General features: G+C 35.1%; 2 protein-coding genes across 4 annotated transcripts; one reads left to right on the top strand and one right to left on the bottom strand.

Moving 5' to 3' along the window:
• Positions 1–780: 780 nt before the first annotated feature.
• LOC111808848 (G-box-binding factor 4) lies at positions 781–4725 on the bottom strand. Of its 2 annotated transcripts, XM_023695050.2 has the most exons (4): positions 3726–4724; positions 3533–3604; positions 2602–2631; positions 781–1453 (listed from the first exon to the last, which is right to left on the bottom strand). In XM_023695050.2, exons 1-4 carry the CDS (start codon positions 4494–4496, stop codon positions 1373–1375), a joined length of 954 nt encoding a protein of 317 aa, XP_023550818.2. In that variant the 5' UTR covers positions 4497–4724; the 3' UTR covers positions 781–1372. The 2 variants fall into 2 exon arrangements, with proteins under 2 accessions (XP_023550818.2, XP_086985648.1); XM_087129522.1 differs by lacking the exon at positions 2602–2631 and having other exon boundaries at positions 3726–4725.
• Positions 4726–5937: 1212 nt separating this feature from the next.
• On the top strand, positions 5938–16714 carry UGT80B1 (UDP-Glycosyltransferase superfamily protein). Of its 2 annotated transcripts, none has more exons than XM_023695046.2 (15): positions 5938–6373; positions 6653–6862; positions 7928–8321; positions 8650–8895; positions 9369–9480; positions 10817–10987; positions 11230–11293; positions 12118–12175; positions 12312–12489; positions 13588–13718; positions 14079–14181; positions 14998–15074; positions 15323–15370; positions 15444–15630; positions 15712–15879. In XM_023695046.2, the coding sequence occupies exons 3-15, from the start codon at positions 8256–8258 to the stop codon at positions 15729–15731; spliced, it is 1461 nt and encodes a 486-aa protein (XP_023550814.2). In that variant the 5' UTR covers positions 5938–6373; positions 6653–6862; positions 7928–8255; the 3' UTR covers positions 15732–15879. The 2 variants fall into 2 exon arrangements, with proteins under 2 accessions (XP_023550814.2, XP_023550813.2); XM_023695045.2 differs by having other exon boundaries at positions 5940–6373; positions 15444–15593; positions 15712–16714.
• The last annotated feature ends 2575 nt before the right edge of the window (positions 16715–19289 follow it).

Genomic DNA, 19289 nt, shown 5'->3' with positions numbered 1-19289 from the left:
TAATCGCTGTCTTGTTGCAACAAAAATGTTTTTTACACTGGCCACTTATTCATTGAGTTATAATAAGTGTCTTATAATCGCTGTCTTGTTGCAACAAAAATGTTTTTTACACTGGCCACTTATTCGTTGATTTAGAATAAGTGTCTCCTAATTGCTGTCATGTTGCAACAAAAATGTTTTTTACACTCGTCACTTATTCGTCACTTATTCGTTTGAGTTAGAATAAGTGTCTCATAATCACTGTCTTGTTGCAACAAAAGTGTGATTGTGACAAACGCTTTCTATTTTGTTCCAATGTCTCTATAATTTATATTAATAATTGTATTTAAATAAGTCTTATGCATAAATATTTTAAAAATAAATTCAAGTATATTAAAATTAGTAGAAAAAAAAAAAAACAAGATTCTAACTAAAATCGAATAAAATCTACACGGAGAGTCAAATTAAAGACCGTTGTCTATTATATTTTTTTATTACCTGATAGTATATTGAACAACAAAGACAGACTGAAGAAAGATTAATGGAGCCAAATTAAGATCGTTTTAGGTTATTGTCAGACCCTAAATTCTAACTAATTTCTACTCAAGTCACATCGTTCTAAGTTACCGTCAATTCATAATTTCTATTCAAAATTCGAACCAATAATTTTATTCTTTAGAGACATTTAAAAATGGTCACACTATATAAAAACTTGAAACAATAAAAGACGTTCAACGCAAATAAAATACTTTATAGTAAAAATTATAATTTCATAAACTATATAGATTAAATACTGTAGTATAGACTAAATTATTACTATACCATATTCTTAATTACATGAAATTACAGTCACCAATAGTCTTTTCTTAACTAAAAAATATAACATTAAGAGGGAAAAAAATAATATACCTCTAATATCACCAAACTACACTACCAACTACTATAACAAATTTCCTCTATCCAACAAAACCATTAAAAAAAATGCTATAAAATTGCTACTCAACTCAACTTCTTCCTCTTTTACTCTCTCATGCATTCAACAAAAAACAGAAAATGAGACAGAGAGCTGAGTACCTCAAAGTTTTGTAGCTTTATTAGCTCTGATCCGCTTTGTTTTAATAGCGCCTATAAATCATCATCTTCTTCTTTCATGTATCCTGTGTTAGTTTTGTCTCTGTTAAATCTGTTGTTTGGTAAAAGGATTGTGATCGCCGGCATTTTTGCTTGCAGCAGACACCTCTAATGCTCCTCACCCATCATCAGCTGCAAAGAATGTGTTTTCAGTAACTCTTAATACTATGCCGCCTATCTCTTCTGCTTCTTCTGCTTCTTCTGCTTCTTGCTCCTACAGGTTTCCTTGTCTGTTGAACCTGTCTTGTGGAGAAACAATGGTTCACCATTTCATGGAATTAACTCGCCGAATTACTCGTGGGGGTCGTCGCTTTTCTACCACAGGAATCACCTTTTCCATTAGCTGCGCCAGAGAAAGATCAGACCAGGATGTATCATTACCATGTAAAATACCTATGATGTAGTTGAACTTTGGACTTGTCACCGTATAATCAAAACCAAAACATTGAGCTAACAGATGAACCCCTGTTTGTCAAATTTATAAGACAAGTATATGCATAAAAGTTTTTAAATTAATAAGGGTCAGTTTGGAATGACTTTCTAAATGATTAAAAATACTCTTATGAAAGTCATTTTGTAACGACCCAGATCCACCGCTAGCAGATATTGTCCTCTTTGGGCTTTCCCTTTCGGGCTTCCCTCAAGGCTTTAAGACGCGTCTGCTAGGAGAAGGTTTCCACACCCTTATAAATTGTGGTTTGTTTGTTCTCCTCCCCAACCAATGTGGGACATCATATATTTCAAATAGACACTATGTAAAAGCCGAAACCTACCGCTAGCAGATATTGTCCTCTCGGGTTTTCCCTCAAGGGTTTTAAAACGCGTCTGCTAGGGAGAGGTTTCCATGCCCTTATAAAGAATGCTTTGTTCTCTTCCCCAACCGATGAGGGATCTCAGATCTAAGTAAATATATGCAGACCCCAAAAAGAAAGAACCAATAATCAAATCAACGACACCGACATCATTTGCTTTGAATCCCCCTAAACTACAAAAACTGACGTCCTCAGTATTATACTAAAGGCCAAACTTAGCCTTAATTTTGCAAACTATATATAGATGAATCTCACATTACGACTTCTTTAATCAAAACAAATTTATGTAAGAAGCAGCATAATATTAATCTCTTATTCAACTTCCAGAACACCTTGATATTGCAGCACTTGATGAAGCTCACTGAACTGTTTTCTTTTTTATTTTTGGGAATAACTAAGACCTTTCTTTTTAGCCAGTGAATAATCAAAACTTATAGTGAAAGATATTGTGGCTTTCTAGTTTCTAATGAACGCTAGTTATCCTACGATGTACTATAAAGTTCTTTCTAAGAGAAATTAGAAATCTAAAGAAGGCTAGACGATGGAGATTGTCCATACAGAATTTTTCGTCACTTTTCAACAACAGAATTTTTAATCAACAAGAGGGCTGAAAGATAATATTCAACGCAAAAACTTTTTCATTACAGAATAACAATAGGATCAAAGTTTAAATCAATACCTGCTCGAACCTCTCTTTAGTCCTCTCAGCCTGCAAAAGAGAGATAATTATGAAACGCTAATATGTAATCAACACAACTACAAACAGACAACAGTCTTCTGTTTACATAGCTACAAGTTTATAGATCTACAACTCAGCTCTTAATCACCAATTTTAAGCTCTCAATCACCAATTTTATCAAGAATTTTAAGCTCTTAATCACCAATTTTAATCCTACTTTAATTACGCCTCCAAACACAGCAAACCAAGAATGCTCGGCACTAAATAATAAGTTTGATTGAAAATGATCCAACATTAGTCCTAATCAAACAAATGATTCTTCAATATGCACTGCTGTAAAATGGCTTATGATCTAATATATAAACTAATAACAAAAATATTAACATAAGAAAAAAGATTTGATGCAGCCCAATTGTAGTTAGATCGAGCTGAAAGACATAAACCGCTAGGATGATGAATTATTGATTCAATAACATGATAGAAATTCATCGCACCAATGTGTTTAAATTATATCCTAGTTTGTTGTTGTTGGAAACTAAAAACAGGGAATTGGAGTGAAATTGATAAAGAGAAACTTCAGGGAGGTCTCAAGGATAAGGAAAATACAAAAAGAAAAAAGGAATCAAATGGAGGAAGAACATATTATAAGGTCTCTCTGGATCTAAATGTATAGCTTGTAGCTTGCATAAGAAGAAAAGCAATCTCAGTGACACGTTCTGCATGAGGTTCTCAATTCGAATGGGGGCGGACCTGACCGCTTCGCCCCTCTCCCTATCGGTCTCGCAGCTTCGTCTTACAGATTCTCAAGGAACGCGATTAAAATGAATGCAAGCAATAAAAAAATAGATCCCAAATCCAGTGGAATAGAAAATTGAATCAGAAAGATGTTCTCATATGTATGAATATTTGGGGGTGGTGGGGGAAAGAGTACCTTTTCCCTCAAAAGCCGCTCCTTCTCCTCCTCTAGTCTTACAGCTAATGATTCTAATTCCACTTGATAAGCCTGAGATCCCAAAACCAAAAAAGTTCAAAAAGTACACTATCAAACACTTTATCACACCAAAATATAGAATCAAACAAGAATTTGGAAATGAAAGTTGTTTATAAAGAGCAGATTCAGTCACCTGCTTCCGTTCCCTTGATCTTGCTGCAGACTCCCTATTCTTGATCATCCTCCTCTGTCTTTGCTCTGCAGCCTTATCTAAAGGTTCCAAAGCAGCTCGCCCTCTTTTGCCTCTCCCCCCACTTCCTCCACTACCGATCAAATCGACCCCATTAGCAAATCCAATAATGGATCCTTCGACCTTATCCAATGCCTGAAATGTGCTGGCCGGAATTGGATCAAACGAAAAAATCCCTCCACTCAGCCTCTCCGTCTGCGGCAATTTGACATCCTCAACAGGCATAACTCCAGTTCTCAAGAGATAATCCTCGAGGGTTATGAACTCGTCAGCAACCTCCTCCTTCAACTCCTTCCTCTCACCAGAAACAATCTCCCTCCACACATCATCCACAGTTTTGGGCGCCGCACCGGAGGAGGTATTGTGATTGCTATCAATGACGGCAGAGGAATTAGTGGTGGTGGTGGTGGTTGTTGTAGTCGTATTCATGGGAAGAGAAGAAGGGTTATGGGAATCAACAAGAGTAATCTGGGCATCTAAGAGAATGGACGACTCCGTGGGATTGGAATCGTACCCATTGCCAAGTAAGCCATCGACGGTCATTGAGCTACGACTATGGCTTCGATTGCGAGTCGGGATGTCATTATTCCTCAGGTGATTCGAAAGAAATTGGGATTCTAAAAGAGAAGCAGAAGAGGAAGAAGAAGAAGAAGAACCTCGCGATAGATCCGAATTTCGCGAATTGGAAGATGCCAGGAGCTTGTATGATGCCATTATGTTCGTCAAAATAGGCAAGGAATTCGCAGAGATTCTCTCGAAACTCGAGTGGGAATCTTTCTAGAGACAAAAACAAAATTTGGGAAGAATTTATGGCTACCTCTATCGATTTGGATTGTGCGCGGCAAGGTTTTTGTTTCGATCTTCCTGTTTTTTTGGCCTATGGTGGTTGATTTTGGTCTGGGCGAGGGCACGCAGGAAGAAAGATGGCGACTGAGAGCGCGTGAAGTTCAGACCGACTATACTTAATAGGGACGTGACTGTATTTACCAGTGATGGGTTTAAACTATTATAAATGGTATCAAAACTAGACATGAGAACGATGTGCTAGCGAGGATACTGACCCCTACAAAAGTGGATTATTAGATCTCACATCGATTGAAGAGGGAAACGAAACATTTCATAAAACTGTGAGACTGACAATGATACATAACGGCCGCTGGACCCCAAGGGATAGATTGTTAGATCTCACATTGGTTGAAGAAAAGAACGAAGCATTCCTTATAACGGTAAAACTATAAGACCGACAATAACGAACTAAAACAGATAATATCTACTAACAGTAAACTTAAGCTCTTACATAAGATCGGTTTAAATGTTAAAATTAGATTTAAAGGTAAAATTTATTTGTCACATCTACCCATATCAAAATTAAATTCAATAAATAATACAAATTTATTATTGTTGGTTGGGCTTTATAATATCATTAATTGCTATTACAATAATTTTTAGAGTGGAATATGCGAGCAGCAATAATTAAGAAAATGACGTCACATTAGTAAAAATAAAATAAATACTTATCGATAATAATTATTCGTGTTACTTATAAAATAAAAATGAAAAATACTTCTAAACTTTACTTTTATTTAAAAAAATATTTATAATTTTTAAAAAATTTATTACCCATTGTATTATTAAAACAAATATAATTTCTTAATTTATTTACCAAACCCACAAATAATATTATATAACAATTTGTTTGGTAAACCTTAATATTTAAATTAATTTTAATATTAACAACCATAAGATTTTAACTAATTGAATCATACTTAAATTAATAAATAATTAATTTCAAATTAACAATAATAATCGTGCTGAATTAAATTAATGTTTAATTGATTTTAAATTATGCATGGATTAATTGCTATTATATACAAATAAACTAAAATATTTATATTTCTTTCTAGAAAGTTCAGAGAAATGTGGATTATTTAAAAATAAAAAAATAAATTTACGAGACTTATAAACGAACTCGTATTGGTAAAATATTCATTTAAATTTACTTAATTGAATGGTATAAATTAAATGATTAAGTTGTGTTTTAAGTTAAAAAAAAGAATTAAATGGAAAAAATAAATAAAAATAAGGATGATGTGAAAATATTTAGGGGAAAAAGTTAGGGGTCGATTACTTAAAGGAAGACGATAGAAATTGGACCTCAATTTTCGATTCTGATTCACTTTGGCCGACATTTGAGTTTTCTTTTTTTTCTTGAAGCGCCAAACAGTTAGCGAAATCATGTTTCACGTGATCCATTACGAAGCTTAATTGCGGGTTTCAGTTTATTGGGTTCGTTTTGGAGCCATAATTTCAGTACCAGAGACGCATAGAGCTAGACGAAAAGAGACAATCCTCCGTGGGTGCCTTAAATTCCATTAAATTCTGTTCCTGTTATCTGTTTAATCAGCGAAGCGATTACGAATGCAGAATTCTTACGTTCAAATGGATTTCTTTGACTTGTATGGCGCCAATATCTGTGCTTAATCCCTGTCCCTGTCCTGCTTCTCGGAGTTAGTTTTCTGTGTATCTCTATTTGCCGAGAGTCTCGAGACTAAGGCGCTGCTCGTGTGACTTCTTCACTGGCTGTGTAGTGGGTTAGTTTTCTTTTCCCATGTTTTTGGTCGCTAATATTGGCGGCTTGGTTTAAAATAGGCACCATGAACTTTCGTGTACGCATTAGACGAGGTTTGCTAGTCTTAGCTGCGAAGTACCCATGTTATTCTCTTTTGTTTCCAGCTCAAAGTGTGCTTAATTTACTGATTTGGGACTTTAATAATGTTGATTGAGACTTCTGGGATTGTGGGTTTCTTCTATTTGGGGCGTTCTTAACTGTGTCAAAGTTGAATTTGACCATGCTTCTGAAAAATTGGCAGAGGGAGCTAGCACTAGCAGCCTAGGAGTGAAGAAGGATGTGCTTGTGGCCAAGGGTGCACGTGGGCCTTTAGTTAGCAAGCATTTGCGTGAAATTTTTTACTCAGAATCTATATGTGTAGCAGTTGAAACATATCCAATTCATCAATTACCAATTTTTGAGATCTTTTAGTCTCTTGAGTTCAAGAATGTTAGTTCCTCTACTTCAAGAGGTCAGTGTACAGCAATCTCAAGTTCTACTATTCTTTATGGTTACATATATTTTGAACATTGAAACTATAACATTGAGTTGATATTTTAAGTATTAAGAAATAGTTTATGTGAATTGCTTGATCACGCTTTGATGAAATTAGTTTGTTATATATATGTGTAATACTTAATGTATAGTAGAAGTCCTAGGTCATTAAGAGTTCTTCAAATACAGTAGGCCTCAATCTTAACTTTAGGTGTTGCCAACTTAAGCACAATTCAATTGATTAAGGCGTATAGTCGCCAATCCTACTCGTTGAACTCAGACTTTTGGCCTTCCAAGTATATTATTGTTATATTGCCTACAACACGAAGTGTTGACCTTGATAATTGGTGACCATCGTTAACAACACGTTCGTAAAATCTTCCTTTCAGCAAGTTGTTAACATAAAAGCTTCTGGTCTAGTCCATGTTCTGGACTTCATGTATTCTACCGTTTTTTATTTTTATTTTTATGTGTCTAAATTATTTCATTTATTTGCACTTTGCTATGTAAAAATTATAATATTCAGGTGCTGAATAATTTTCATGTTAGTGTAAATCTACTAACATCATGTTTATGCATGAAAATAATGACTAATAATGATTATTCTGGGATTACTTGAAGAATGTTTTACTTGGTATCCAATATTTCAAACAATTTGTATAACTTTTTCTCTGGATGATCTTTTCTAGAGTTTCTAGTGACATTTTCAGAAAAATGAAATCATTGAAATTTTTGTTACTAATTATATTTATATCCTAGGACATCTGACTACAGTAGCTAAATTTTCAAATGCTGTGCTGAGAATCGGAACTAAACAATTTAATTTGGCTGCACCTCCAAGAACTTGCTTTGTTTTGTTTTGTTTTTCCATATGGCAACTGCATCTTTATGGTCATCTTGATATCTTACTTTGGACGTCTGAGATCTTTACTTGCAAATTAGTTAGAAAAATGTTGCATCATTGTTATTTCTTTAACACTTGAAATTTAGACTGCTAATTGCAATTGGTTGAGATGGAACATAAAAGTGTCATGTTTCACAGAGCACTGCGGCATATGGAGGATACAGACAGTAGAGAAACGCACTATCACGTCAGTGATAAAGCGAGCGAAGCACGATAAGTGATTTACTCGACTCTCCACAAAAAAAATCTGGATTTTCTCCACTTGCAAGGAGCTTACTACACCAGTCCTCTGCAATCATATTCTAATGACTGTGTAATGATCCACCACAATGTGAATAAAATGTGCTCGACACTTGGAGGCTAGATTGCTAGGTATCCCCATTTATAGGAACAGTGCGTTAGTGCACCTATCAGCAGTGGAAGAAGTCTACTATTAGAGGAGGAAAACGTCACTTTTTTCATATCCATGACTGAGTGGATAGGTACACAGAGGCCTGACTTCAAATTTGATGAATTGTCAGGGGATAAAGAGGTAGTTATTAGAATACCATGTTCTCATTAAAAAATTTGAGCTCATGCATCTACTGCTTGATATGCTCGGTTCATCATGCATAATGATAAGTGTGCCTAGACGTTTCTTTGTAACTTATTTCACATGTTTAGTGGCTTATTCTTGTAATCCTTGTAATTATCTAGGTGGAAGATGCCTTTATACTTGGGCCTAATTTCGTGATTTGGTGTTTCTGAGGGAAAATATAGACATTCTTGCTTTTTTATTGTTCTTTCGTTCTTGCTCCATGTTCCTTGCTCTAGTTTAGATATGCTTTGATTCAATGTTTAATATCTCTGTTGGCTGGCAGAAACAATTAGTTGCAGATCTAGTAAAGATACAACATGATGGGACTGTAGAAGTTGATATAGAGAAAAATGCCCCTGCTGCTTCAGAACTCTTGAAGCTTCATCCTACCTTGAAAGGGTCATCTCCCAAAGTTGATGACATCATTCCTGAGTCCATCAAATTGATTCCAAGGCTGAACATTGCAATACTTGTTGTTGGAACAAGAGGAGACGTGCAGCCGTTCTTGGCCATCGCAAAGAAGCTTCAGGCATGTTTGAAATAGTTTATTAGTTTTCACTACCTGCACTTTATTTTTATTCTCTTTCTGTTTCACCATATTTTTTTTTTTGAACTCGTGATCTGGCCGTCATTGAACTATGGTTGTATATTGATCTTAGAGGTGCAAGTGAGTTAATTTGTCGATCATTTTTCAACTGGATTTTGTCTACACAAATTGTTAAAGAAGATTTTGTCATCATGAAATTATTACGATAGTGAATTGCCCTGATTGGAAAAGGTGCTGGATTTGCCTCTTTAGCACTGCATCTAGAGTCTGTATCTCAATGTTCAATTTCAGGGATTAATTAGAATAATTTTTTAATCCATTTCCCATTACTAAAAAATTGAAGTTATTAATAAAAAAATCATTGTGGTTGATGCTCTGTAGTGACTTCTTCTTCTTGTTTTTTTTTTCTTTCCTTTTCTTGTTAACTCTGTATAATTCTCTGAGCTTGCTTGCAGGAATTTGGCCATCGTGTTAGGCTTGCCACTCATACTAATTTCAGAAACTTTGTGAAGTCTGCTGATGTTGACTTTTATCCTCTGGGTGGTGACTCTCGTGGTTTGGCTGAATGTAAGATGCCCTAAATTTTAAAGACTTATATGCACTATGTCTTACACACTTCTTTACCTATTCTTGATTGCATTATTATAGAATTCATTTGATAAGTGTAAAACAAATTTTTTTTCAATTAGGGCCTTAGACAAATTTATATCTCCATCTTCTGAAGGTCTGTTGGTTATTGATGCTTTTGAATATGACCAATTATGTCAGAAGACATCCAATTTGACATTATTCAGTTAATAAAATGAAGTCCTGAATATGATATATTTTCATTCTTTGTATTTGAACAGAATGGCTATGATAAAATTCAATTACATCTTAAACTATACCATGGATCACCAGAATATCTATTCGTTTATAATTTCACGACCACTGATTGAGCAGAAGCATCTTTTATTCCTCCATTAAAGAAATCCTTTGATCTTGCAATGTGTCAAGACTGATATTGTGGCTACTGCCCATCAGAAGCTCTTTAATAAATTTAACAATCCACAACTTTCTTGACTTTATTTAGATCTTTCTACATTTGAGTTTGACATCTTGATTTACTCATTCATGTCTTCTATGAGGAACTGACTTTAATTTCATTGATTCGATTAAATTTAATAAACAAAAGCCAAATGACAGAGACCCTCTACAAAGTCGCAAGACCACAATTACCAAACTCTTGATGGGGAGACCGCCAAGAGGAGAAAAGAACACTATTTCCCTTAAACTCCCCCATTGATGAACTCAACCCTGAAATATTATCCTAGTTTTCTCTAGTCATGCTTCCTTAACAGTAACTCTAATTGCATTGAGCCACAAAGTTTAGCTGTCCACATAAGAGGAAAACCTGTGCAAATGGAAGTGATAAAAAACTCTCCTAAATAAAAAATGAAAGGTCGCTAAGTAGGTAATCAATTCATTTCTCTTGTCCACTTGGACATCTTGGTTGACTCTTGTCCCTGAGTATTTAATCCGCCCAATCCAGACTTTTTTTTAAAAAGATCTTAGGATAAGGACGACTCTCTTAATCTCTTAGCTATCTGCTCTTCAAATATGGATGTTGAGAGAGGGATTTAAAGGAATAGGAAGGTGCTCTATCGCTTCAATGATATACTCATTTTCTATTAACTATGAGATTCTCATGGAGGTTCTTGTGAAAAGGAAAAAAGCTTGCTAATACTATTATAGTTCTCTAATTATGCCTGATATGGTTAGTATAATCATTAGAGTTTTCTCTCTTCTTATCCAAAAAACAATAATAATATAATTGAGCTTGCTTTCTTACTATTGTCTTTTTATTTTCTTTCTTTCTCAGTTGCTTGTCGTGCATTAATGATTTTGTAAAATTCAATTTTAGATATGACCAGAAACAAGGGTTTCATTCCGTCTGGACCAGGAGAAATATCTGTCCAAAGGAAACATCTAAAGGTCATTATAGAGTCCACACTTCCTGCTTGCACTGAACCAGATCTAGAAACTGGGATGCCTTTTAGGGCTCAGGCAATTATTGCAAACGCTCCTGCTTATGGTGAGTGATTGTAGGCAAAGTTAAGCATCTCACTTCAATATCATTCTTCAGGTGTGTTTTCCAACAGATGCACATCAACCATTTGAATTATTTCTTGATGTCTTACAAGTTTTACTGAAAACAGGTCTGGGTCATCAGTATCGTTTTTGTTAGTTGCTTTTCGACTATATATATATATTTTTTTTTTGAAAGGTTAGTTTCCAAATTTCATATTGTGCTTATTTATTTAATTTGTGGTGCAGGGCATACACATGTTGCTGAAGCTCTTCGTGTACCTTTACATATCTTCTTTACAATGCCTTGGACGTAAGTTGATTATAATTGTCATTGTGCTGATGTTGATAGTTTCTAGTACACATTTTGGGAAGAAGATTCCATTCTAATCTTGTGGAAAAGAAAGATCAGTGACCTTCCTTTTAGGATTTCTCATGGGGTGCTTGGTTTGGATTATGTTCACTTTTTTCTTAAAATAAGAAACAAACACATTTACTAAACCCAAATACAAAAGAGGGCGATAGTGAATCTCCCAAGCAGCCATATAGCTTGCAAAACGGCACTGCACTTGATCGAACAGAAAATTAGGACATAGTTACAATGAAGTTTGTATACAATGCACCATCTTGAGTCTGAGTGTCTAAAAAGATCCAAATCTCTGGGAAACTCCAATTATTCTATTTGAAGATTCCTTTATTCCTCCCATCCATATCTCCCAAACTGAAAGGATGGCTTCAATAGCATTGGACAAAAGGACTTTTGAGTTTGGCTTCTATTCAGCGATTTGGATTACATTCATAGGAAATTCGATTGCTCTTTTACACACCTCATTCCATATTTCTCAACTTTTTTTTTTCTCTTTTACATACCTCAGTATGAAAGAAATTTGTTTTGATAGCTGATGGTGAGGTGTATTTTACCATGCAACAACCTAGACAATGCTATTGACTGGGTAGGTTGATCTATGAGGAAGCTGTTCCTAGTTGCATAGGTTGGGCAGGCCAAAGTTTAAAGAAGGAAAAAGGACCTGTAATTCTTTAAGCTTATGTCTGGTTATTGTCTCCTAATTTCTGAATTAAATCAATATGGATAAAAATGTAAGATCACTTCTTCTTACGTTTTCTATTGATAGGCAGGCCAACAAATGAATTTCCCCATCCATTGGCACGTGTACCCCAAAATACAGGTTATTGGGTATGTATTCTTGTTTGGAGCCTGAAATCTCTCTCTCTCTCTCTCTCTTGTAATCGCAAAATTTTCTTTTCATGAGTCAGCTGTTTAGCTGATTTCACCAGTAACGATGTTCGATCACCATTATTGCATTATCCAGATTTCTTACATCATTGTGGAACTACTGATATGGTGGGGAATAAGGGGTTCCATTAATGAGTTCAGGAGGAAGAAGCTGAATCTTGCTCCCATTGCATATTTTAGTACGTATCGTGGATCAATTTCTCATTTGCCTACAGCCTACATGTGGAGTCCTTCCGTTGTGCCAAAGCCAAAGGGTACAATGCAATGTCTGAATTAAATAAAAAAATTGAAAAATTATTTTTATTCATCTTTTTTTTTTTTTTTTTTGGTGTTTATTATGCCTTTGCTTACTTTTTCTTATTATTTACTGTTATTTGAAGGCCTTACATAACGGGGATATGGTAAGTATCAATTGAATACGCATTAATGATTAGTTAGTCAGTAATTGGATGGATGGTCTGGGCTAAGCCATTAGGAGAGAGATCAATTGAAATTTGGCAAAGTAGCAACACGTTCTTCTCTAATTGCTGGATGATATTTATTTGAACAATTTGTAACTCTCTGGACAAGTGAGCTACGAAGGAAAACCTTGGATTCTGTCATGAGTGCTCCTACTGGGCTTCATTTCTCTCATTCATTGCAATCAAATTTGCAGTGGTTTTCACTGTCGAGGCTTGGTATTTATAGCAAGAGATGATCAAAGAGATGACCACCCAGTCAAATCATCATCCTCTGCTTGCTTCCATCTCCAAATCGTTGGATGTGGGTGGAGTTAACAATCCTCATTACTGGGCACAGGGATCCATTTTGGTCTGAGATCTATAGCTTAACTGAAGTTGAAAACTGTACTCCACCATTATGCTACGAATCATGTTTACATTTGTAGTCTAAAGAGAACAGATTCTACTCATTGATTCGGGCCCAATGGGCATTATCGAGGAGCAGTAAGATTATTTAAGAAGGAAGCAATTAGAGCTTGGCTTGGAAGGATTATCTGGTTGGGGTGTTCAAAATTGATATTTGCTTAACTTTTAAACTAGTTTTTTCTTTTGGTATTCTATTCCGAATATGGAAGTAGAGAACCAAATAGAAAAAAAACCTCTTCGGTATCTGTCTTCTTCATTCACTATTTTAACCTCTTTGCACAAAGTTTAGTGACCATTATTCATATGAATTTAATATTGTTTTTTAGAACTTAAACTTCGTCTTCTTTTGCTCACCTTTTCTTTTACAAGTTTAGGATGTCTTACGTCATTGCCAACTCTGATTTCTACCTATATTCTTATTGTGTTGTGCTTGGAGTTTCTGAATACATATAATTGTTTTATACATATGGTGCAACTTATTTGCAGATTGGGGGCCTTTAGTTGATGTTGTTGGCTATTGTTTTTTGGACCGTGGATTCAAGTATCAGCCTGAAGAGGCGGTCGTCCAGTGGATTCAAAAAGGAACAAAACCCATATATGTAGGATTCGGGAGTATGGTATAGTGACCTCACCACAATATATGTATTTTTATAACATTGTTGGTCAAATCTCAAATGTCATGGACTCCATTTTTCTTGCAATTCATTTTATCTTGCAATCATTGGGTAGGATCCTTGGTTGTAAGTGTATCATTTTAAAATTCTTTGATAGGAATTTTAGGGGAGTGTTAAAAAGTATTGGTAAGAGATTATAGTTATCCTAACCCAATAGGCATTAGTTTAAGCTTTTGAGTTAAATAGTGATTTAACATTTGTTAATTACTATTCAATGTGCCCATTGTTTTTTCTTATAAATGTTTTTCAAGTATGTGAACCCATGGCGTAAAAGCTATTGAACTTTTACTTTTGCTTGATCAGCCTCTTGCGGAGCCTCAGAGGACAACTGATATCATATTGGAGGCATTAAAGGAAACAGGGCAACGAGGGATAATTGACCGGGGTTTAGGAGGCCTAGGAAATTGTAAGTGTATTATTCCATCTTACATTTTAAAGTTATTCCATTTAATGGTTGTATTCTACCTCTCTTCACTGCTTTTAGTTACTGTGGACACTCTATACCTATCTTTTCTTAGACACCACAAGCTATGGATTTGATACTTGCCAATAGTGGTAGTAGTTTAGTCTGTCGGTCTAGCGAGAATATGCATCAATAGTAAAACATATTGTTTTCATTTTCATCTGATTGTCTCCCATTTATGCATTCTGTTTTCTCGGTTCTCCTTGTTTCCTTCCAGTTACTGTTCCTTCATGTTCATCCAAATTCCTGGAATCAATTTTAACAAATTTATTTTAACGTCAACTTTCCAATATCACTGTAATATCTGATTTTAGGCAACAGGATATGATGGGATATCAATAATTACCAAGAGCTTACCCGCTAGAAGTAACGGTGTGAAGTGAAAATCTTTTCTCCAATTAATAGAACTCGTCGAAAGAATTAGCCTTTAAGTTATGAGATATTTTTGTAATTCATGAGTTGGTATCCAAGTTAAGAATGAATGATATCTATAGTTGACCATCCTAATTTATCTGGTTGGATTTATAGGATTATTATTTAGATTTAGTTATTTAGGATCGGATTATTTAGGTTTAGTTACCTAGTATCTAGGGATTATTATTAGATTTAGATAAGCTAGTATTTAGAGAATTTGATTTAGATTTAGTGTCTTTCCTTAGAAAGGGACAATATTATTCTGATCCTGTTAACTATGATAACTTTGGAGATTGTAGCCATGCGGTTTAGAGAGAAGTTCCTGAATAGAATTGTCTTATACAGGTATAAAAGTTCCTGAAAATGTACTCCTTATACAAGACTACCCCCATGATTGGCTATTTCGTCGATGTTCAGCTGTGGTGAGTGCTACTTACTTTCTAAAACATTATCTTTCATGAAGCAGACTCCAAAGGCTGAATCTTTTCAGCATTCGTCATGTTCACTTCCCTGAATTTTTACTGTTCTTGTAACTTTCACAGCCCACCCTCAGCATACATTATTTTTGGAGGAATTGGCTCATCACTAGGAAATCACTTTAAAATATGTTTTCTTAAGGGATACTGTATTAATGCATAGTGAACTATTTATATTATATCTGGGGCTGCAGGTTCATCATGGTGGTGCTGGAACTACGAGCACAGGACTAAAAGCTGGGGTAAGAACTGTCTAGATGATTCAGTTCTGATGGGAAATTTGTTTGAGTTCTGATTTTAAAATTTGAAATTCAGTGCCCTACGACCATAGTACCGTTCTTTGGAGATCAATTTTTCTGGGGCGAGACAACACATCAGAAGGGCCTTGGACCGATACCAATCCCTATATCTCAGCTAAACGTCGGGAATCTGTCAAATGCTATAAATTTTATGCTCCAGCCTGAGGTGGGATTGTCAATAACGATTGTTCAAACTGATAGATGTAGGCTTTCAACTTAAAGTTGGAAAGAATGTTCGGTTTTTTCGATGCATATTGGATCTTAATGAGAATCAAATGAACCAGGTAAAACGTCGAGCAGCTGAAATAGCAGAACTTATAGAGAGCGAGGACGGGGTTGTAGCAGCTGTTAATGCATTTCATCATCATTTACCTCCAGAGTTGCCTCTTCCACCTGTATCTGTCGACGAGGAAGACTTCGCTAGCCCTCTCCAATGGCTTCTTCTAAAGGTGGAAAAATGGTGCTGCCTTCCCTGTGGTCTCAGGTTTTGATCTGCAATGCTATTGTAGGTATAGGTACAGAAATATGTTCTTCTCATTCTTAGTTTTTGTATTTCATTCATTCAAATACATTAATTCATAAAGCTTGCTAGATGAAAATAAAATCATGTTATTGTAGCAGTATGTCAATGGTAGTTCATAATAAGCAAAATGTAAAGATTTAAGACATAGATAAGCATAGCATAAACTCATAATAGCTAGAAGCCTACGATTAAGATCCCTTTAGTTCTCAAGGAGCAAGACCTTCAGGCTCCATGGATGGTGGCAGTGGAGGTGAGGGTGGAGTTGGAGGTTTGCTACCAGTATTGTCACAATAGACCTCTAGAATGTTGCCTTCTTCTACTGTGTATCCCAATGAGCTGAGTAATGTTGGCCAACACTTATGCTGGATGATATCGATTGAGTGACAACATTTGGGACTTAAGTGAATCTTTCCATTAAGAAAGAATGTGATGATTTCGCTGCTACATGCTTGGAGTTGAAACAGAGATCCCCAGCATTCTGAGGCATTGCCTTCTACCTTCAATCGTGTTGCTAAGCTTACTGTTAGGTTCGGCGTCGACTCCGCCATGGATGAGAAGGCGAAAACTAGAAGACATGTGAGAATGAAGAGGTTTGGAAGGTAGGCCATTTGGTAATGGATGACAAGGAAGCTAAGTTTCTTTGTTTGCTAGTGTTTTCTGTAGTGTAGGGTTTATATAGGGAAGGATTCTGTTTATTTTCTGTACTTGTGGAAAAATGATGGGATTTGGTTTATTTATGAAGTGAAGTTGATGAGTTTATGTAACTCCCCATTATAAGTGGTGCCCCCTAATTAATTATCTTTAGTTGCTAATTAATCCCTCCTTCCTTTGAGCTTCTCAACCTTTCAACTTTTGCTACCTTTAAGAGCATTGAATTGTAATTTTGGGCAGTTGGAAGATCGAACAACGTCCCTATCTAAGATGATAACGAGTGTTTTATCTACTAAATTATACTCGAATTGAATTCAACCATTGCAGGATGGAAAATCGAACCACTGTTTGTAATAGCTCAAGCCCACTGTAGCAGATATGGTTCTCTTGGACTTTTCTTTTCAAGTTTTTCCTTAAGATTTTTAAAGCGCATTTATTAGGGAGAGATTTTCACACCCTTATAAAGAATGTTTCGTTCTTCTCTCCAATCGATGTGGGATCTCACGATCTACTCTCCCATAGATCTCACATCAGTTGGGGAGGAGAACGAAACATTTTTTTATAGGGGTGAGGAAACCTCTCCCTATCAAACACGTTTTAAAAACCTAAAGGAGAAGCTAGAAAGGAAAAGCACAAAGAGGACAATATCTACTAGCAGTGAACTTGAGTTGTTATACAGTCAATCTTTGAGAAGTTGTACTCGAATTTACAGTAATTAGAGCAGAGTGAAAGATCCCATTATCGATCTTTTATATGTTAATTGGTACCTTTATCGTTAATTGAAACAGAAAGTTCTCTCGTTATATCCAATAATTATCATTAATTGCATCGGAAGGTACAAAACGGCCCTTGGGGTTTTAATTTAATCATGATTATTGCTTCACGCTTACCAATATATTAATCAGTATATCATATATGTGAGATAATTGAGTTGTTTAATTTAAAATGATCAATGGAGCTCATATGCATCACCTTTAACAAATTTATACCAAAAAACTATGATAAAGCAACTTTGCATTACCAAAAAAATATCATTAATGAATTAATTATCTTCTCTTATGTTAATTAAACACCATTATATATCACTAATGAACATTTAATTCTCTCTCTAAATCATGGGTTATTGCCCACCATCTCCCTCTATTTAAAATCAATCTTATTTGGGGGATTTGATCTTAAAGAATCAAACGTTATTTTGTTTCAGATTATAATACATATAATTTTGTAATCATTACATTATATTATACATTATATTAAAAAAAATTAAAAAAAAACCCAATATTTGGTATATAAATTCATGTGTTAGAGAGAAAGAGAGCCATTTTGTGGGAATCCATGGAGGAAGAACCGCCATTGAAGAGGAAACTGAGAACCCCACCATGAAAATTAGGGCAAACAAGATGAAGAAGATGAAGAAGATGAAGATTGAAGGTTGAATGATTTGAATTTAGGGTGGATATTTGTATATGGTGCTCACTTCTCGTAAGTCTGTCACACTATTTCTTGTATATACGTTTTACTATATAGTTTATTTACTCGTTACTTGTATTTGAATTACTCGATCAATTTTTTTGAACCACCGACTTTGTGGGTAACGGTACATGTTAATTACTGTTGAGTTATGCTTACTTTTACTACCCGATGAAAAAAATTGAACAACATTTCGACTTATACACACAGTTACATACGTTCGAAACGTGGTTTAGTATTATAAATGCAATAACATCTTTAAGAACGTGAAGATGAGTAAAGAATAAGTTAAATTAGAAGTTTAGTGTATGAATGTTTAAAAAATGTTTTTGAACTTTTAATTTTGTATCTAATAGAACTCTGTAGGTGTGATAGTTTTTTTTTTTTAATTTGTAGATCTAATAGACGCAAAATTTAAAGTTTAGAGTTCTATTAGACATAAAATTTAAAATTTTCATATTCTTCATTATTTAGATAGTAAAAGTTAACAATAATCATCATTATATTAAAATAATTTTTAATATGCACTTATTTTTTTATTTTGAGTTTAACACGGGTGGGAGTAAGAGATCGAGCTATCAAGCTTTAGAAAAATAATTCATGTCTTACTCTCCCGAGCATGCTTGGAATTACGCTTTCTGTGAAATTCCACATTGGTTGAATAGGGGAACGAAACATCCTTTATAAGAGTATAGAAATCTCTCTTTAGGTTTAAAAACCATGAGGCTGATGATGATACGCAGGCAAAACGGACAATATCTGTTAGCAATGGGCTTAAGCTATTACAAATCGTATTAGAGGATGTGCCAGCAAGGACGCTGGGCCTCCTAAGGAGGTGGATTGTGAGATCCCCACGTTAGTTGGAAAGAGGAACAAAACATTTCTTATAAGGACGTAAAAACCTCTCCCTAACAGACACATTTTAAAACCGTGAAGCTACAGCGATACGTAATGAACTAAAACAGACAATATATATTAGATGGGTTTAGGCTATTACAAATGGTATCAGAGTTAGACACCGGACAGTATGTCAGGGAAGACGCTAGGCCCCAAAGAAGGGTGAATTGTGAGATCCCACATTAGTTGGAGGGAGGAACGAAACATTTCTTATAAGAATATAAAAACCTCACCTAATAGACGCGTTTTAAAACCGTAAAGCTGATGACAACACGTAACGAGCTAAAACAGACAATATCAGTTAGCAATGAGTTTGAGCGG

This window comes from Cucurbita pepo, chromosome 13 (genome assembly GCF_057944985.1).
Source record: "Cucurbita pepo subsp. pepo isolate OVF chromosome 13, ASM5794498v1, whole genome shotgun sequence".
In the NCBI taxonomy this organism is placed as follows: domain Eukaryota; kingdom Viridiplantae; phylum Streptophyta; class Magnoliopsida; order Cucurbitales; family Cucurbitaceae; genus Cucurbita; species Cucurbita pepo.
This window is presented reverse-complemented; position numbering and strand designations above follow the sequence as displayed.